Source organism: Tigriopus californicus, chromosome 10 (assembly GCF_007210705.1).
Source record: "Tigriopus californicus strain San Diego chromosome 10, Tcal_SD_v2.1, whole genome shotgun sequence".
Taxonomy (NCBI): domain Eukaryota; kingdom Metazoa; phylum Arthropoda; class Copepoda; order Harpacticoida; family Harpacticidae; genus Tigriopus; species Tigriopus californicus.
In genome coordinates, this window is record NC_081449.1 from 929,873 (window position 1) to 950,971 (window position 21,099).

General features: G+C 42.9%; 2 protein-coding genes across 4 annotated transcripts in view; both read left to right on the forward strand.

Moving 5' to 3' along the window:
* The window catches only part of LOC131888192 (protein retinal degeneration B-like), a 16,234-nt gene extending 6,487 nt beyond the window's left edge, over positions 1–9,747 (forward strand). The window contains exons 6-13 of one of the 3 annotated variants that reach the window (XM_059236987.1): positions 326–1,347; positions 2,494–2,822; positions 2,904–3,100; positions 3,174–3,519; positions 3,605–3,989; positions 4,065–5,014; positions 5,574–5,630; positions 9,412–9,747. In XM_059236987.1, coding sequence (XP_059092970.1) covers positions 326–1,347; positions 2,494–2,822; positions 2,904–3,100; positions 3,174–3,519; positions 3,605–3,989; positions 4,065–5,014; positions 5,574–5,620 — 3,276 coding nt within the window. In that variant the 3' untranslated portion in view covers positions 5,621–5,630; positions 9,412–9,747. Of the gene's footprint in view, positions 1–325; positions 1,348–2,493; positions 2,823–2,903; positions 3,101–3,173; positions 3,520–3,604; positions 3,990–4,064; positions 5,015–5,573; positions 5,631–5,931; positions 6,016–9,411 lie in introns of all 3 variants that reach the window. The other 2 variants (XM_059236986.1, XM_059236989.1) reach the window with 2 other exon arrangements.
* A 4,850-nt stretch (positions 9,748–14,597) lies between these two features.
* Positions 14,598–20,558, forward strand: LOC131888604 (uncharacterized). Its single transcript, XM_059237503.1, has 6 exons — positions 14,598–15,035; positions 16,098–16,352; positions 16,411–16,705; positions 16,780–17,324; positions 19,847–20,021; positions 20,077–20,558. Exons 1-6 carry the CDS (start codon positions 14,820–14,822, stop codon positions 20,442–20,444), a joined length of 1,854 nt encoding a protein of 617 aa, XP_059093486.1. The 5' UTR covers positions 14,598–14,819; the 3' UTR covers positions 20,445–20,558.
* Positions 20,559–21,099: the final 541 nt, after the last annotated feature.

The window sequence follows — 21,099 nt, forward strand, 5'->3', positions numbered from 1 at the left end:
GACAAAACAGAGCTACTGTTTGCCGAACATTTGATTCCCTAGCAATCTTCTTTCTCTTTCCCCAATTGCTTGATAATGACTTTCCCTGATGAAAGCCATTTGGTGGATGAACCAGTCAGACCGCAGGTGTTTCCTTTTCCATTCATTTGTTCTCCCTAGGGTGCTGACGGCCCTTATAGGGTGTCATTCTAATGATCTTGAACATAACTTATCGTCAATCTTCGGCATCGAACTGACGCACTTGACTTGTGTGTCTGTGTTCCATTGAATTTGTGTCCATTCATGATCGGGCTGTTCATAACATCATCGGGGGTCACCATTTCAGGACATTCGCACCATCGAGAAAGAGACTGCGGAACTTCTGAAGCGAACCATGCGAGGCGAGCTCGAGGAAGGAGAGGAACACTTGGAAGAGGATGCCAATAAGTCTGCCAGCAACCCCAATGGAAGTAATAATTTCTCATCGGAGAGTGCCAACAATCCTGGGATGGCAGCCACTTTTAGCAGCATCGAATACTCGGAAAAAGATGTGCTCAATATCATTCCAAAGGGAACTGAAATGATGCCCAGACGATCGATCTGTCTGAGCGAAGAGGACCAGAGCAAAGTCTCGGCGGCCTTGGCCCCTTCCAATTCGCTTCATGCCACATTGGCACCCACGCTAAGCCGATCCAAGTCCATGAATGCGCCGCCCACCAACGCCTCCGCCATGAGTGTCATCAGTGCTGTGAGTAAACCCGGTCGCGGGGTGATGAGCCAGCCCGAGGGTGAGGGTGAAAGTGAAAGTCCCGGAGTGGACTCCGACCGCGAGGACGACGAGTTCTTCGATTGTCGAGAGAACCTGGACGACACCTCGTCCTTGGCCAAGTGGAGCTCCATGGAGCTGTCACCCTTCTATGAGAACCAATTGGACCAATCGGCCGCCACTTCCCGCCATTTGCATCAGACCACATTGTCTCAATTGGACCCGAACGGCTCCCAACACCACGTTACCTTTCGGCGAGTTCAGTCCATGCGTGAAACCACGCCCAGCTCGTCTTTCGATGGAAAATACGCCAACCGACCGGCCATTGACGTGGCCGACTTTGGCTCTGGCGGTCTCTTGGGCTCCGGTGAGCCCTGCTCGACCACCGTTCTCATCTTGGTGGCCCATGGGGGCAGTGTATTGGACCTGAGCTTGGACACCTCGGTTCGAAAGTCGGATGTGACGACGTTTCGAGGGGCCTTCGAGTCCATCATGCGGGCTCACTATCCTGGCCTGGTGGGTCACGTCGTGATAAAGTGTGTTCCCTGTCCAGGCATTTGCACGGAAGCATTGGCCATTCTTTCCAGTCTCAGTCCTTACAGGTAGGAAAAAAGGAAGGAAGGAAGGAAGGAAGGAAAGAAGGGTGGAGGAATAGGTCCCCACAAAAATACGATTATGCACGACGAGCTTCTCATAAAAAATTGATGGAGCGTCTCACTCAATGTCGGTGCGCAAAAATAAGCCGGGTACTGACGTGACAAGAGCAGGAGAGACGGCGGGCTCAGAAATTCTGGCAACCATAATCTCTACCACCAAGAGATGGAGAGAAAAAGGTACTTCTCGTGCAAAATGGAACTCATCCATTGGACAGAGAGAGACCTAGTAAAAACCCCTCATCAACCCTGACGAAAGGCGATAAAACTGCTGGCTGAATATTGGAATACGGCTAGTCGCTTTTGCTGATGAATATTTGATTTGAAGAGTCAGGCCAAAAAAAAAGAGGGATCACTTTCATCCTTAAGCATCATGATCCCTTCCATTCAGTGTGTTGGCAGTGTATTCCGACGGATTAATTTCTCGTGGAAAGGTTCATTTTTCGATCCACTTTAGCCTATCTGACGTGGCGAGCTAGTAGGAAAATTGATCTTCTTATAATGGTCTCGCAAGGTCAAACGGTCCAAAGACCCCTTGTCCTCTGGATCAAAAGAGTGCCACAAAGTGAGGCACAATGAATCGTCACGACAAAGCTAATGCAATAACTCTCAATAAAAAGTAACGAAAGACGGCGTAAACGAATAAGGATAGATGATTTGACAATGCATTTGGTCATCGTTCCAATTAATTCAGATGTTTTGGAAAGAAGCCATACAATTCCAAGGTGGCAAGGCATTAAGGTCTTTTTGATGACAAAGAAGCCTTACAAGAGCGCCCGACGAGTACTCGTACGTATATCATATACTTTTTGAAAAGCTCAGTCGCTCTAAAAAGTCGACATTAGAAGAGCTCTTCCACATACAAAGACGAGCACATTGAGCTAGAACGATGCATTCTGACCCTACCAGAAGGAACCCTTTATCTTGATCTGACCCGCCTTTCCTGTCTTGAGGCGAAATTTTTGAGCTCTTAGACGCGTAGAGAACGACGACCTCCCAAGCTCTTGTCATGATCATACTGCTTGGGCTTTTGTAAAAGAACGAATCATGTGTCAATCTATTGTACATATAGCACATTTTCTGGAATCCCTGTAGCTTTGACGTAAATCCGGTGAGCGACACATCCTTTGGAGTTTCACACGATCATCTACCCGTGGGGACCATCCCATTGTTTGCCACCGCTTCATCTCCGGAATACTCGGGTCACTTGGCCAAGTTCGTTTTGGAGTGCAATCGGGTCTATCACGACTTTCTGCAATCCGAGGAGGGTGCGGGATTTTGCGGGCAAGTTTGCCTGGTGGGCGATTCCATTGGTGCCATTCTTTCGTATGATGCCTTGTGTGGATCAAGTGTGAAAAGGGCTTCGAGTGATGGCAGCATCAACGAGGAGACAGCTTACGTCAATCACATGGAATTGGGATCAGGTAGGCCAATGACGGGCTTATCAAATCCAATGACTTCCATTGAATGCATAATCACGATTGTGACGATTCTGACGATTCTAGCTTCAGCCTCGCAACCGTCAGGCGGTTCCAGATTGTCGGCCCCACCTCATACCCCCAGTAGAAAGTCGTCGAATCCCCAGCAAACAGAATCATTGGGCCTCGAAGGAATGGGTCCCCGGTTGGACTTTGACGTCAGCGACTTCTTTGCATTTGGGAGTCCCTTGGGCATTTTATTAGCTTACCGAAAAATACAACAGGTAGGAGGACATGACGCCATGACCGAGAACGTCATAGATCGTATGTTCACGTGTTCTTTGTTATTCATATTAGGCTGCATTTGATGCCAACACTGCTTACCAACATCAACATCTACTTCAGCAACAGCAATCCCGCTCCTCCTCTCGACACTCGTCGCTTCCGCCCCCTTCCATTCCCCCGCCCATTCCTCGTCCTGCAGTTCATCAAATGTACAACCTGTTCCATCCGTCAGATCCATTAGCTTGCCGAGTAGAGCCTTTGCTCTCCGCTCGATTCTCACGTGTACCCCCCGTCAATGTTCCGAGATATCAAAAGTATCCTATGGGCGATGGTCAAAGTTTGTCTTTGATCGAGTTCATTCAACTTAATCCTGGCTTATTCAGCAACTCAGAAACCAACAGCCGACCTAATACGCCAGGTACTAAATGTCGCGATGAATGAGAATGTCGTAGTGGGCTGAATGGTAATTGAAGTGCTAATGACTCGTTATTTGTTAAAAATAGGTCGTCATCATCACGGATCAGCGGGTTTGTCTCGCCGAGTCTCTGAAGAGAGCATTCTTTCGGGCATCTTTGATACTCAACAGATTCACACCATCAACGTACTTAAACCCAAATGGTGGGGCTCCAGAAGGATCGACTTCGCCCTTTATTGTCCCGAGGGATTGGCCAATTTCCCGACCAACTCTTTGCCGCATCTTTTTCATTCGAGCTACTGGGAATCCGTGGACGTGATTTCCTTCATCTTGAGGCAATTGGTTCGAGGTGATGCTTCACTCAGCTCCCTTCAGTGGGGCAGCCAACAAACGGTGGCGTCAGACCTGAAAATATTCACTCCCAATCAGCCCCGGGAGAAGTGGAACAAGAAGCGGACCTCCGTCAAAATTAGGTAACGTTACGCGCCAAATGTACGGATAATGAATGCACACACGATTGACAACTCGGCTTATTATTTGATGTCCAGGAATGGCGCTCCCAATCACCGAGCTAATGACGTGATTGTGAAAGAGGGGTCCCCACAGACCATGACTGCTCGGTTTTCGTATGGTCCTTTGGACATGGCGGCTTTGACGGGCGAGAAAGTGGATGTTCACATCATGAAAGAGCCTCCAGCTGGTGACTGGATCTACGTATCCACAGAGCTCACCGACAAATCTGGTCGCGTGACGCTGACTCTGCCGCGGGCTCACATGATGGGCTACGGAATCTACCCCATCCGCATGCTGGTTCGGGGCGACCATACCATGATGCACATGTATCTGGCTGTGGTTCCTCCCAAAACAGAAACTGTGGTATTCTCGATTGATGGATCATTCGCAGCCAGTGTCTCCGTCACGGGCAAAGACCCGAAAGTGAAACCAGGGGCGGTGGACATCGTTCGTCACTGGCAGGAATTGGGCTACGTAATTGTCTATGTGACTGGTCGACCGGATATGCAACTCCAACGCGTCGTCTCCTGGTTGGCCCAACATAATTTCCCCCATGGATTGGTCTCGTTTGCCGACGGCTTCACCACTGATCCCCTCAGGCACAAAGCCGAGTTCTTGAAAGGCTTGGTCCATGACCAAGACATTGTTATTCATTGCGCCTACGGAAGTACAAAAGACATCGGTGTTTACTCGTCGCTTGGAATGAAGGCCGACCAGATCTACATCGAAGGCAAAGCCTCGAAGAAGCTCCACGGACAGGCCACTTTCCTAACCGACGGCTACGCGGATCACCTGGCTAAACTAACGGCGCATGGGGGATCTCGACCAGCTCAGGGCAACGCCCGAATGGTGATTCACAAGACTAGTTTTGGTCTGCCTGGACAAAACGTGGGACTCGTTCGTAGGAGGACAATGAGGGCCAATGCCAAAAGGACCACATCATATCCTTTGAACAACAATGCTCCACCCGGCCAGGCTCAAGAAGGTAATCCGTTAAGAATCCTATCTGTCCCATAGCAACCTTTTCCTTTGTGCCCAAGGACATAAGAGAAAGGATTTTCCCCCAGCTTAGATTCCATTAGCCTTGAACAAGTGCGTCTTTTGACTCTTCAGAGAAAAAGAAACAGAGAGAGAGAGAGAAGCGGGGCACAGCTTTTTTACGCAGTAATCCCATTGAAGGGTCTTTGCCAGACTGAACGAGATTGAAAGGAACAAAAATGCAACAACATTGGGTTCCTGGCGGTGCTTCCATAACGAAATGAAGGCTCTTTGAACTTTTTTTTTTATTGAAACCTGTCATCGGTCTTCTGATTAAATGTCCGATTGATTTGAGAGCGAGGGCTCCAACATTCACGAGGCACATGGTTCGTGAAATCGAAAATTGCTTCGGCAAAAACCCCTCTCACTCGAGTCGAATTCAAGGCCCAGATTGGCCTTAGATATGGGGGAAAAGGGTGCATTCACTCAACCTGACCCTTATCAGCCATGAATCACGGGAAATTTCCATGGTGGAGTGGAACGTTTCAACTTATCTCCCTTTTCAGTTTTGTCATACAAGACTCCAGTGTTTCGAACATGGTCCCAACGTTAAAGCCATCATGGTTAGTTTGACGAGTATTCTGGTTCCTTGGGTGGTATTTGGTCTTGATGGGCTTTTGGATATTTCTGAGAAAAATCAGGCACCGAGACTTTTTGGTCTGACATAACTTACGTTCCTTCAATCTCTTTTCTTAAGGACCAAGGCAATGCTCGAGAAACGTCACTCATATTGTGTGTGAAACCCCGAAAACAAAAGTCATCATTGTTGACTATCGTCACTCATTCTTCCACGTTCATATTGTACCCACCAAATCCTCTTCCAACAACCTGACTGACTGAATTCTATTGTTTTTTTTCTATCAGAGACTAGTCGATTGTTCTTGAAACCGGTTAACTTTCCTGGATCACGTCAACGAGTCAGTTTTTGAGTCGACGTTGAACAATTTGGTGAGACCGTTCACCTAGTGTCTTTTATTGATGTCTTGTATAGATCAGAGATATGTTTAAAAAGAATGCCAAACAGCAGAGGTGGGCTTTGAATAAAAAATCTTTGTGTAGATTTCAGTGAGCAACATTCTTGTTTCTTACTTCATTTTCAGTTCTTTTTTCGTTTTTGGCTTGTTGAAACATTAGCTTTTGAATTCATTACATCGTTTCCAGTTCAATAGATCTTCATACAATTAACGCTCACATGAAGTTTTTTGAACTTGCGGGTAAGGATTTATATTTCAAGGCTCTTCAAAGCAGAAAACAGGTTTCCCAATTTAATGATGATCATTGTTTCTCATTTGACGCCTACCACTTCCTAGTAATACCGTTGTAACAAGTTGTTCGATTGATTTCCAAACCATTAAAGGAGTTTGATGATGATGCCCACCTATGCTGGAAAAGAAATGAAGACCGTACGAATATGCTTGCTGCATTTGCTGTGGAGGTTAAATATGTATAAAAACCCGACATTAACTCGAAATTCGATGTCCATCTGTAGCTGATTGGTGGAGGGAAGGGCGGAAAAATGTACAGGAGAATATATTTGGAAAAGAAGCTCCAACGAAATTGATTCTCTGTCAGTCTGTGGAAGAACGCGGACTTATATCCTTCATTTTGAGGGGAAACAAGAGGATGCTCCAGGGGCTTTTCAAACTGATGACGTCATAGATAGAGAGAAACGAAAGCAAGACCTTTCTATTTTCTCGGGAAGGATCTCATTTGAACCAGGAAAACAAAAAAGAACTTCTTCCTCTCAGAGAGCACCAATTGACGGTTCAAAAAAAGCTTCAAGAACTAGGAACGTTATTGTGACACAAGGGATCTAGGGGCCATTCAAATCATTCTGGGTGAAGAATTCTGGTCATTGGATCCGTCTCTCGAACGATTTGGGCCTTGCCCATTCAGTAATGTAATCTAGGCCGAACCATCTCCATTCAGGGTCTCTTGAATGCCCAATTGCATGTAGTAAGTTAGAACTGGGTATCCCAAAACTGGCATGTGCACTTTTTAGCGTCGAGTTTTCCCTATCTAGAGAACGGTCTTTTCACTTTGGTATTGGAACGAAAAAACAAAAGAGAAGTTATGCCCGACGCATGAGTGGATCAGTTGGCAAGCTCAAATGCAGTAACGTACTGAAATCTCCGATTTGGGCAAATGTTATATTAATTGAACTATGGAAAGTGCCGGAAAAATGGACAGGTTGATTATTTTTGCCTCTATTTCCAATCTATTTGCGGTTTAAGTTGCCCTGTTGGCGTTGAACGCAGTCATGCAAACCGCACTTGGAATGAGATTATTGTCCCACTTTCTTTGCCCTGATGTGGGGTTTTTGATCAACAAGGTAACCTCGCGAGAAAAAAAATATCAAAATATGGATAATTTTACACGTCAACCAAATCCAGCAACATTGTTAAGCTTCACTTCTAAACCGACTAGCCGAATAGTGTTCTATCTTGGACCACTACGTTTGTCTTTGAGGGTAATGATGTTAGAAATTGAGGGGTGTTAATGATGATCGCTCACCATGAAACTCATGCTAGATCGAAGTATGCTCCTCGAAAGAATATCTTGCCATTCTTCATAGTAGATCTTTTTTGGGAGGCCATTCTCTTTTACTCACTTTGAATGCCCCTTAAGACCAAGTTGCTCTAGTTTTGATCGGACGATCAACCCAAAGGAGCTCTGAATCTCAGTAGTTTAAGGCACTAACTTTGGCATATGTAACATGATAACAACTCTCAGGAATAATACTTCCCTTTTGAATTCGATTCTAGACTGAAATTTTAGACGAGACCTTCTGTAAAATTTCCTTTTGCCAAAAACGAAGACTTTAAAACAATTCCCCTCAAAGTTTGTACCTGGAGTAGATGAACGGCTTCAGGGTTTTATTGGGTCTTAGGCCACTGTGTTTTACAATTACGCTCATTGAATGAATTGGCGTGACCGAATGTGAAACAAATAGATATTCAAAAATATATTTCCCTTTTGAATTCGATTCTAGACTGAAATTTTAGACGAGACCTTCTGTAAAATTTCCTTTTGCCAAAAACGAAGACTTTAAAACAATTCCCCTCAAAGTTTGTACCTGGAGTAGATGAACGGCTTCAGGGTTTTATTGGGTCTTAGGCCACTGTGTTTTACAATTACGCTCATTGAATGAATTGGCGTGACCGAATGTGAAACAAATAGATATTCAAAAATATATTTCATGGCCCACATGTATTTAAAATGAAGATGATAGGTCCCGTAAATTCCATTCATTCTGATTCAATTTCATCTGTACTCAAATTTCTATGATATTTGCAACTCATTAACCTACATTTAAAGTACCTTAAAATTAGCCTGTACGCTTCAAAATGTGCTCCGTTCCCCTTAAAATCTAGATGTCCATAGCTCTTCCCCATGCAATAGCAGACTTTCATCTGGCACCCAGATTCAGAGGCTGACAGCCTTCAAGCAGGCCTATACATGCACGCACGCACCCGCCTGCTGTAAAGGCCTTATTCTAGATTCGACCTTGAAGAAAATGGGAAGAAGAACTTTCAGCACTGGGGAAATTGACTTTTGTTTTCAGACATAGAATGCCTGGACTAATGGGAAAAGGGCTTTCTATAGCATCGAAAAGGAAATGGAAGCAGGTGTGACAAAAGCCGTTTTCAATTTTGTACACTTGACAATTCAGTGACCTCTTCCTTCTTGGGTTTAGATTTTAGGGCATGGCAATTCACTTTGCATTGCTTTTTCATCTCGTCGCCAACTTTTCTTTTTTCTACACAGCGAAAGACACTGCACAAATTGGGGTGGTGGTCGCATCCATAACATGTATAAATGGAATTTCTTACGCCCGAAAGGCAATAAGTACGCTTGAGGGGCCCATTTTCAGTGGGGTCCGTCTCGCGCGCTGTTTGGGTCGCTGTTATTCAAACAACACGGAAAAGACAACTCCGAGACTTTGGAACAGCTACAGCAATATTTACAAACCGACAAAGAATAGCAATATGCGATCCTTACAAAGGTCCTTTGAAAATACGCGTACGTTTTTTCTCTAAATTTTCATCATTGACCAGATCTTACCTTCAGACTAAAACCGTTTCTCCCTCTATCCGACTGCTAATGAATGTACACTATTATCGATGTTAAATGCTTGGTGACTTGGACAAAAGTTGTACGAATGGACCGGTGTTTCATGGTTTTGGACATTTTGATGGAAATGTGAGGCCGATTTTAACGACTTCCTTACCGGTTCTAGACCACTCTCTTTTCGTGTTTAAGGTGTTATTTAGCGGGCGAGGTTCATGATCTAGTGGGCGGTTTTTTTGGGAGAGAACTAATTGTCTTCATCCATCTTTTCAGGATGAACCAGGCCAAATTTCTTGTCTCGAGTCCAATTCCGGTGATGGGCGTTGCTTGGAATCAACAAACTCGGTGATAAAATTTCATGAAAATTGAATAACATGCCAGTCAACCCCGCACTTTCCCCTCCTTTGCAAATTTCACGTTTTACAAAGAAAAGTCGATTTTTAGTAATTTACCGTGTAACGCATACTTCTTTTCGTTTCCCATTCCTTCTCAGTCGTTCTTGATGAGGCCAAAGCCGGATTTTCATTAGAATGTTAGAAACATTACAGTCTCACTTCAATGCACTCATGTGTTTGATGTTTTTAGAAATATATCCGTAACCTCCGCTTATCCCCAATCGTGGTATTTGTTTTTCTCTTGAAGTCAGTGCGATGTACTCGTACATTCATTCCCCGTCAGTCACCTTTCTTTCTGGATCCAAGTCACCCACCCCTCCTTGAGAATATTCCCACGTACATTTCTCTGTGTGTTTAGTACTGCGTATTCCAGTCACCCTCGTCATGATTTCACCAAATGAGTTCGATATAAACATGTCAGCTTAGAGCCAAACTATTCTCATAGGGTTGATTTACCAATCAAAGTCAAATAAATAGAATTTTATCCAATTAAAACTGGATCCGTTTGTTTTTGTTAAATCTTAGCTTAAAGGTTCTATCAGCCAAGGTGTTCAGAATGCCATAAAATACCTCTTGACAAATTTGGCAACCTTCGACAATTGAAATGCGCCAGGGAGTCATGGTTGAGTTATTGAGAAGGGTCAATGAAAAGGTGAGTGGAGTGGTCCAGGAGCTCAGGTCAAATCCGAAATCTTTTTTCTGTTACGCAATCTCTAAGCGAAAAATGAAACACCCTGAAGGACCTTTGAGGTCGATTGGGAAGTCATAGACGATGTAGAGGTTATGGGTAACATGCTTGAATAGGAGTGCTCCAGTGTGTTTTCAACTCCACAGAATTTAGAAACAACAGCTCATTGCTCTGAAGAGGAGTCTGTTGAGATTGACAAGGTTAGTCAAGTTGAGCGTTTAGATGATCTTGTAGTCACAGATCAAGATGCTTTAGAGGCCATCAGGGACTTGAAACTCTTGAGCTCTCCTGGCCCTGATGGGGTGACATCTCAGCTTCTGAAGAGATGTTCACTCGTTCTCGCTCCTGTTTTCTCGTACTTGATGCGTTGCATCTTGGATCAGGGCAAGTTTCCCTCTTCACTAAAATTGCTCATTTTGGGGCTCCTCAGTAATTGCATGCCTATTTCTCTCACTTCGAATTTTGCTAAGATGTTTGATAAGATCATTCAATTCAAACTCGCGGATTTCCTTAAAGTCCATGACGTCCTCCCTCTTAATTGGCACATTTTAGCACGGTTACACAACTGATTGAACCAAAAAGAACTCAACATTGAACATATCAATAGAGCAGGCCATGGAGGAATTTGAGAGTCATGAGTCATTTGAAGTAGACTATCTTGGCTTTCCAAGGATTTTACCAAGGTAAATCATGTTCAGCCTTTTAGTTAACAGGCTCCACGATACAGGAATGTAAGGCAAGGTTTTGAATTGAATAAAAAGATTTGATCTAGGTCCTAGATCAGATCTACTCTTAGGTTGCTGAGAGTAACATGTGACTGGATATGCTTGAACGAACTTCTAGAGATGTGGACTGCGAACGGAAACGAAAGTTTCGTATCTCCTGAACAATTCACTTACTTGAAAATTACCAATATAAAGACCTATGTTATCGAATAGGTGAACTTGGACAAATTTGAGCCCAAAACTGTGTTTGGGGTACTTAGGAGATTTGGTCAAAGTTATGTAGTAATCACTGGATAGAATTCGATTTTCGGCCTGCTCTTGGTCAACCCAAGAAGAACAGGCTCGGGCTGTCAGCTGCGCATTTTTATTAAATCTTTTTTTTTTTATTGCAATTAAGCCATTTATTTTTTTTTTGACAAGATCGATTTGATATGAGTTGAAGGAACTTACATAGCAACTTTCAGCACGATTGGGGCTTTGGTTGACGAGTAGCAATCAATTGAAATTTAGCATTGTCTTTGAACTTGAGCGATTCATTTGAAGGAAAATTGATGCCCCAATCGTCTAGAAGGACGATTGTGATGACACAGGTTAGTACATCGTAACAATGACTGTACTGGGTCTTAAAATGTCCACAGTTCTACAAAAATCATTCAATCGTTCAGAATTTTTTACCTAGTCTTCAGATTGCCCTACCTAAAAAATGGTTGCAAAATAAGCTTGTTGACTTGACTAGAACCGGAAATGATACTTTCGCAAGGAGCCCCCACATCCAAGTATTCCGTCATCCTTGGTCAACCACATGTAAGCTTTTGACATCATGGCTTTGAAACAAGGCACTTCACAGTAGAAGTAGAGAGTATAAGAATGACTTGCCTTTCTACGTTTTTTATTGTATTACTCTAATTCGAAAAGTAGCTCAGAGCCACTATGACCAAGAGCAGGCCGATTTGGCGGGAAGCCCGTTCCCTGTCCATATTTCTAGAAGTTCGTGATGTATCGGACGTCCAAGTCCCAATCCAGGTGTTGGGTCAATTGTAGTGACCGTAGAGGCTGCTGTTTTGTGAGCGCCTTCAAGCCCTCGAGAATTCCCTTTAGCTCGAACAATGAAGTCATCAAAGGTTAGAGTAAACCTTAAAGTTCACAATTTTACAGGGATATGGGTAAAGCACTTGGATGTGGCTTTAAGTGAACAACGAATGTTACTGTAGTTTGAGGATTCTTTTGTGGGTTGTATGCTTGGTTGAATGAAATAGAAAAAGTTAACATATTGAGAACAACAACACCAGATTTAACGTCGTCATCGCCTTTTGGTCAGATTCGGTCCCACACCTCCTTGCATAGTCAACGTTATCCTGGACGGGGGTTCCAGAAACTCATCAACTTCAACCTCCCGACAATAAATTACAAAAACGGTCATTCTCCCTACACCAAGGAAATTTCCTCGTCATGGGTATTCAAATTTTTAGGGAATTCGTGTATGTACTTTTTATTATATAATCTTAAAATTTTATGTATGTAAATCTTTTTTCTTTCTTTGGTTTGTTTTTTCACGAGCTGTTCTAAGCGTTACAGGGAATGTAATCCCCAGTACTATTAAAATGAAAGGTTATAATTCGTCTATTTATTACCTTTCAATTTTTATATGATATATGGTCTCCCAACGAGTTCGAATTGGCAGACCGAGTTAGTCTTTGAATATAGGGTTGGTCTGGAATGCTACTTAAAAATATTGTCCAAGTCTGACTTGAAAGATGTTACCGGATCAAATAAAGCAAATCAATCAAATTAAACACTGAAGGAGCCCGAGAGGGCATCAGTTTTTTAGGATAATAGGATTAATAGGAGCCTTTGCAGAAGGATGGAGAAAGAAACCTGATCCATGCAAATGCCAAAATCAACGTCTTTGCAGGTTTTATGTACTGGATCAACGCCTACCTGGTCAACCCAAGGCAAATGGATGGATCTCCAGTTAAATTGCGACTTCCTTGATCCTGACAATTAAATATTTTCGTCACTTCTCCACCTAGAATTCTAGTTTTTTTATGCTGGTCACTATTCGGCCGATTTTTTCATCGCTATCTCGACTAGATTTGCCACTCCACCGTAAATTGAGACATACATTACTTAATGCAGTTTTATTCCTGCCCTTAAGCAAAACTAGTCATGGAGGTAGTATATTTATAGTCTTTGGGTCCTGAAAAACCTCAAACAACGATCAAGGCAACAAATTTCCTCCAACTCTGCATTCTGCATTCTGCATTCAATATGTGTCCTGCTGTCCAACACCTATGTGGGACTCGGATACTCCATTCGTTCTGGTGAGGACCTATCCCCCTGGTACTTTACCCCTCTATTGGTCTTCCGCAGGAGGATCCACTATCGCCGATTCTTTTCAATCTTTATGTATCCGACCTGCCCGAAGCCCTCACACACCAAAGCCCCACCATCAACCATTTTCCTGTACAATATCTTCAATACATATGCAGACGACCTGGTTCTCTTGGCTGATTCAGCCGTAGAATTGCAAAATGCCCTCCACGGTTACTGTGCCAAGAGAACGGCCTTTAAGTCAATCCCATCAAGACGAAGGCCATGGTTTTTCATAAAGGCCGTCTGCCTCCCACCTCCTTCCATATCAACAGTTGTCCGATGAAAGTCGTCAAGTATTTTAACTATGTCGGTTTCACCTTCTCCACCCAACTCTCCTTCACCAAACACCTCAAATCCACAAGAACTAAGGCCAGGGCCAGGGTCGCATACAAGGTGCAATCGACTTCTCATCAAGAATCTTCCCCTTCCAATAGTTCTTCAACTCTTCCGGACCTACTACATCACTCCAATTTTCCTTTACGGCCTTCACCTCTGGCTCCCAAACTCGGCCCAATCCGCCCTCAAATCCGCCGATGCCACCTTCACCAAGTTCCTCAAACGATACCTGTGCTTGCCCCAATACGCTAATAATGCATGGACGCATTTTGTATGCGAAACCGACCCCGAGTACACCGGGCTGGCAAGGTTAGTGTCCAACAGTGTTGGGAACCTGATCTTTCCGAAGGCGATGACCAGACACAAGTTGTCCTTCACGGATGTTATGCCCTTAATTGACCTTTTTCTTAAGGGTTAAAAGTACATCGGATTGCACATGTGATGGGTCTTTTGAGCTTTCTCGTTTGATCAAACGACCGCGATTTCACAAATATCAGATGAACCATTTAGAGAGCAAGACAAGTGACAAGGCATCTAAGCCAACGAACGGGTTGGCTTTGTCAGGTTTCTCACATAATTATATAACTCGACAAGGAGCTTATCATTTTATTACGGGGAAGTGATTGAACAAAAGGCGTGTTCATATCTTTCTAGTTGTGGTCAAGGGTGTTTAGTGAGCTCGTTTTATGCTAAATTCATCTCATTCTTGAAGTAGGTTATACAATGTACAACATGTTTGAAGATAACAGTAGTAGTGAAAATATGCGGTTTGTCATTCCAGTGGTAACCGCTAAAACTGATTAGACACAAATGTGTCAATTTTTGTCCAATTTAAAGACACTGGAACGCCTATCGACCTCTAATTATAGGTCGATAGTAAAACCCGAAGTAAGGGAGGAAGTATGCCGATTAGTCTCATCCTCGTGGCTGAACATATCCGACGATTCGCATTATCCTATCAATTGACCACTCGATGACAACTACTACAATAACCCGACGAGGATTTGACGTCAAGTTACGAGGGACAAAAGCATCGACCAAGTTTTCGAATTTGATAACTCACGAGCGGCCGAAGCGATCAGTTAAACGTCAAGTGTCAAATCGCCAATTGTAAGTGGAGCTGAACATTGAAGGCTGTGAACTCCCAAGAGCTTGGACAACAGAATGTCCCCAAAGGAATCGGTTCAGACCGATCATGGAGGGAACAGCGGCAAGTGGTGGTCGTGTTTCGTACCGAACATGACAATGCTTCCTCTAAAATTGGTGATATTTTTCTTTTCGTCGTCGGCATTCTCCATTCTACCCTATTTGACCATTCACATGAAGGATATCGGCATCAGTGTGGAAAACATTGCCATTATCTATGCCGTGCTTCCATTCACCAGGGAATATTTCAACGCAATGGCGCACCCTTCATTCTAATCATTATTATTATCATCTTCATTGGAAGTTACTGGGTGGCCTTGAAAAGTGGATTCAAAGAAATGAATGCAAAATTATCGCATAGATCGGTCGGTGATAATTGGAGCTATGACTCCCAAAGAGGCCATCCACATAAACAAACGAAGCTTCAATTTCTTTGATGGAGGTGGATCATTTATTTTATCAACGCAACTTTTTCGAAAACAACTCATTCAAATCAAATTTCCGACCAATCTATATATTTAGAAGAGATTTACTTGCGAGTCAGGACGCCCATTAGACTTCTTCGTTCAGTCAGACATTTCTGGCTTTGATATGATTGTTCCCCGTTACTTCTTCTCAAGAGGCACCTTCACTTCTTTTTCAAATTTGAACCAAACGCAATGACCATTTCAGATTCTCTGAAGCATGTGGAAAAGAAGCCATTAGTTCTTGCAGAAACAAAGTTTCCCCACGTACTGCTGAGTGGCGCCCTCTGTGTTTTTTCCCAGATTGGTTCTTAATTTGCTCGAAGCTCACTAAGCTCATAAGAGCGAAATCCCAATATGGGATCCCTGATGTTTCTCTTTTTACTAACACAGCACATGGAACTCTTAATACTATCAGAGTGATCTAGTGTCACAATGGGACACGTGCGCATGTTTTTATTACATTTTAAGCACCAGTTCCTGAAATTGATCAGGTTAGATACCCCACGGAGCTTCAGGATTGCGAAAATTGATTTTATTCAGATGCTGGAAAAAAAAGCAATCCATTTAAGAACTCCAACATGAGGCATGAGCTTATCAAGTGTTCTCACAAGGATTTCCTGTGCCACGCCTTTCTCTTCACTCTTTTTGTTAGGAAAGAAAAGAAGCCCTGGAAAACAATCTCTCAACATGTTCCTGACCTGAAAAGGTTGAGAACTTGGTTGATAAGTCTCGTCTTGAAAACATTGAAAATTTACTGACCACTCCGATCAGAGCAATTTGCTCCATTGAGTCTGAAGGATGCGCCCAACAACACTCTCTGCTTTGATGGACCAGCTTGATTTCTTCCCCATTAGTTGGATTCTTGGCAGACAAACTTGGCAGTTACACCAAAGTTATCATGATGTCCGTGACAGGAGATGCCATTCTCTTTAGTTTATTGCTCCTTATTCCCAAAGTCAAGTACATGACTCAAGCTTCGCCCGGCTTGAACTTCACCATGACCCTCGACCATGCTTATTTAAAATGGCAACCGTGTCCGAATGGGGCTGAGCGAATGCTTCATGTGGATAATGGGCTTTTATTGGTGAGGCAGTTGACTTATTATCAAAGCTTTAAGCACTACGCCAACTCTAAATCTCTAGGATAAATTGGACCTGGCAGTGTGTCTTCTACAATGTCCGTATTCCGATGCTTCCAACGCTTGTGAGGTGTTGTCCAATGGTCTGGAGTTTTGCTCCAAAGACTCGGAAATGTTGAGCTTAGGCAATGTATCATTCCAAAATGTGGAGCCTGCAGAGGCTCATGTCTTATTCGATCTGGAGCATTCCAATCAAACGCTGGAATTGACCTTGGGTTGCAACCTGAACTGTCGGGTTCCGGATTCCATGAGTTTGGTCCAATGCTCCCATGTGGAGGGCAATCCGGTTCTGACCAACGGTAGGTAGTATACGCAACTGAACCAATAATCACTTGTCAAGTTAAGTTCTCATTTTTCAAAATGTCTGTTCTAGTTTTGTACTTCATTCTCCGAGGCTTGGCTAATATTTGCCTGGGATGCAATTTCCTTCTCATTGACGCACAAACCATTCAAATGTGCAAGCGTGAAGAGGCGTTGGGACGATCCGGCGAGATCGGCCGACAGTACGTGTATTCGGCCATTGCTCAAGCGGCCATTTCACCCGTGGTGGGCAAGCTCATGGACTATGTCTCGTCATTCTCGCCCACCAACGAGCCCAACTATATTGTGCCCTTTGCCGGCAATGTCTTGTTCCTGACCTTGACTTTGCTGATGGTCTGCAAGATCCAATTGGACATTGACCTACCCAAGTCCACGTCAATTCGTGGGTTGGGCAAGGTCTTTTCCAACGTGGATATTCTTGTGTTTCTGGCTTTGACTTTGGTCACCGGGGCTTGCTGGGGGTTTGTGGAGACGTTTCTCTTTATGTACCTCAAAGATGATATGGGAGCCCCCATGTACATCTTGGGCCTCACCATTACCGTGGGTGCCTTGGTGTCGATTCCCTTTCTTATCGGGGCGGATTGGATCGTCAAAAAGGTAAGCTTGCCAAGTCAAGGAAATACATGTACCGGTACGTAGAATAAGGGGAGTTGAACAATCCTCATCGGAAAGGTGGGCATGAAACCTGCTAGGCTTGTCACGCCAGAGCGTACGTTTTTCTACACCCTGGTACAAAAATTCGTTTGCTGTAACATTGTCAGGCTCAATTTGAATGAAACACTTATTCGGTAGCCTGGAACTATCGCTATTCAAATAGCATCTCTTATTTGAGGTAAATCAAGATTGGTCGTTACCGCATGATTCTGATTTGATTTGGACTAATCTCCTCTTTAAGGAGTTGCCAAAGTTTAATTCAAGATAGAATTTCCATCTCCTCCACATTGAGTGGCACTGACACATCTCTATTGTATTTAAAGTTGCAACCTCATATTCATAGTTACATTTTCAAGCAATTGTAACTGTCATAAGTTACATTTCAGGTAATGTAGCTGTAAAGGAGATATTTTCAGTTACGAACTACAATTACATGTTCATCTCTCATTTAAAGCAATTTTCATTGAGCCTATCGAAATAGATTTAATTGGAGTGGACCACCAACGGCTCCTAATGAGACTTTTTTAGTTTCTTATTTGTCCACTTGCTCCTCATTCACTCATTCAAAAATGAGTTGCAGGACATAAGAGTGGAATTGCAATTTCAATCAATTACGTTTGGAGCCAATGTACTTGCAATATATTACATTTAATTGCAGCCTCTACCCTTCCTTCAAGTTCAATGAATGGGCAAAAAAAAAAGTTGACCCAAATTTCCACTTACTCGACTCTGTTTCGACCTCTTTTCTCATAACTTTTCACATTTTCGGACATTTTTTCGCCCTTCAATTGTCATTTCGATCCTTATCTGCTGCCTTCGTAACTTGCTGTCCCTTGTTTGGGGCCTTTTTATCTATTTTTGTGCTGCAAGGATTGCTCAGTCAGAACCTTTCAGCATTTTCTTTGCTTTGGGCTTTCACTGGGTTTACAAACCCCTGCAATGAATGTAATCCCCCGCGTAATAAAAATGAAACATTATGATTTTCCTAGCTCTTGCTACTTAAGCTCTAAACAATATTTGGTTTACCAACAAATATTGTATATATCAAATACAACTCCCCTTTTTCGGCTTGGGAAAGTCTGCAAAAAAGAGAGCCTGCAGGTACGCTACATCTGCCGTTATGGGCTTGATCGGACACATTTTTTTTGCGAACAAAAGCACCCTCAGCACCATAACAGTAAGCTCTCGAGGATAGTCAATTGTTTACAATGACTATGTATCAATGAAAACATGTCCTAATGTCGAACATCACAAGCAAAAAAAAAATCAATTTCTTGTGAACTCAATGGATAGCCTAGTAAAACCAATTGGGTGCCTAGATTTTGGAACACATGAAAAGACAGCAAAGATGCTAAAGAGGCTAAAAACGACCATTTCACCATTGTAACAAATTTTGTTGCATTATTGCAGCTTGATTTTGCATATTCACCCGTTTTTGCAAATTTGCATTTTTTTCAATTTTTGACATGTTTTCGTGTTTTCTCTTCTTTTGTTCGCATTATTTTCAGCTTAAAAAATCATTTGAGCTAAAACGGCAACTTTTTTTCGAGGTCTACTTATAACGATTATAAGGAGGTTAACATCAATGGCCTGGGAAAAACCGGGGCATTTTGGGGTCAAAAACGATGAAATTTGGACCACTAAATCCGATGTAACTAAGTAGCGGTTACATAGATGATGTCGTAAATTACATTCAAGACCTAACAAACTGTGCTACCCAATTTACGTTGAGTAGTTTTTTTCACAATTTCAGTCTTCATAATGTTTTTAGGTATGCAAGGTTTTTATGTGGGCTAGAATTCCATAAGGCAATAAACTCAAAATTGATCCCCATAATTTTCTGAGGTAGAAACATGCCAAGCTGTGTTTGGGAATTTCCGCCAAAACTTTAAATGGTATTTTTACCACTGTGAAGGGTCATTGAAAAAACAGGCTGATTTATTTAGTATGGTACTAGTAATAAAAATAGTCTGAGATACATCTCAGCTACAGTGAATGTATGGCGCATGATATGCAGTTATGTACTATGTACACATATCATACATCATACACATAATATGTAGGATAAATTGGGCCACTTGTTCCAATCTATTGCTAATACGCTTCAATTGTCTTTTGCAACTATGGTCCATTTTTTGGATAGTAATGACTGGCCTCGATAACGAATGGGAAGGATCCCTTTTTTCGTTTATGACATCTAACAAAAGCTTAAAGTTCATTTAGCAATCTAACATGGGGCTTTTCGTTTGAGTTTGGGCTCCTGCCCGAGCCTGACGTTCAATAAACCTGCTTTACAAGCATACCTACACCAGAAACAAGGCGAACTTTTCAGTCCTAAACCTAAAACTCTTAACAGAGGTGTTGAAAACAAAAGAAATTACAAGAATTAGAATTGGCCTCCTTAGCACAAGATAATTTGTCCAACCTCACTGCCTATACCAGTCAACAATCCTTACAATCCCCAGGTTGGGCGGGCCAATATGTTCATCGCCACATTGTTCATTTATGCCATTCGCTACCTCGGATACTCGTACATCACAAATCCTTGGATGTCATTTCCTTTTGAAGGCTTGGAAGTGTTCACCAACACTCTATTTCGGGTGGCAAGCATCCGATACATTGGCGAAATTGCCCCCAAGGGTAAGAAAACGTCTCTTAGATTGACCATTTCCATTCCTTTTCACGTTTTTTATAGGATTATTGGCCACCTTAAATGGGTTGGTGGGTGGCCTACATTACGGAATGGGCAAAGGCATGGGGTCACTTCTGGGAGGGGCCATTATTGCCTCAAGCGGAAGCACGGCTTTTGCCTTCCGGTTATTTGGTATTGCCTCGGCCATTTTCGGTGTCATGTATGTCGTCTATGAATATTGCATTCGACGGTGTTGTAAATTGACCTCTTTAGAAGGACCAAGTGACGTGGATGAAGAACAAACGGAAAAAGTCTTTCTTCCCGAAACGCAAGGGTTCTTGGCCGAGCAGAACTTCAAACTTGGATCTGTGACAAGTATCGATAAATCTGGTCTGAAGGCCATGATTTCATCCGACGAGACGCGCGTTTGATGCACTTTGGTTTGAGAGGACACGGGTTGTTAGAATGCTGTTGCATTTGTTTTCACATGAAATGATGAATCTATAATTGCTGTTTGTGTAAGAATATACTGTACATAACAAGAATTTCTCTCAATGCACTCCGAACAGCATACATACCGAATTCAAATCCGATGCGAAAATTGCTATCAATCCAAAATTTGACAATGACACTTCTTTTTCGTAGCTAAGATTTACGGATTTTATAACCGATACAAAGAATGACATTCAATGTAAACGCAAACTATAACAAGATTTGGTCAAGAAAAGTAATAAAACACTTGATCTACCAACGAATTGGTATCAGCCTATCTATGAAGCCCTTGAACATAGGAGACTAGACTCATGAACTACTGTATAGTACAGTACGTAGTTCATGGGTCTGGTCTCCTAAGATCATCTGATAAGGTTTCTTCCCGCTCAAAGATTTGTTTGACGTTGAAACCGTTGAAACCCAAGCTTTCATTCAGAGGAAGTGTTGAAAATATAATGCCATATTACACAAATGATCTAATTTGAGCCTAAAGGCGATTGGCAACCCTCCCATCGTTTGCCACAAAAAAAATGCTCAAAAATTCAACTGAGCGCAATCTTTAGGTCAGAACCAAAGCTAAAGGTCTGCTGAAGG

Coding starts and splice junctions, on each gene's coding strand:
- LOC131888604 (XM_059237503.1), top strand. CDS start 14,820: ATGTCCCCAAAGGAATCGGTTCAGACCGATCATGGAGGGAACAGCGGC. Junction 16,706..16,779: donor CAATCCGGTTCTGACCAACG/GTAGGTAGTATA, acceptor TGTCTGTTCTAG/TTTTGTACTTCATTCTCCGA. Junction 17,325..19,846: donor CGGATTGGATCGTCAAAAAG/GTAAGCTTGCCA, acceptor TACAATCCCCAG/GTTGGGCGGGCCAATATGTT.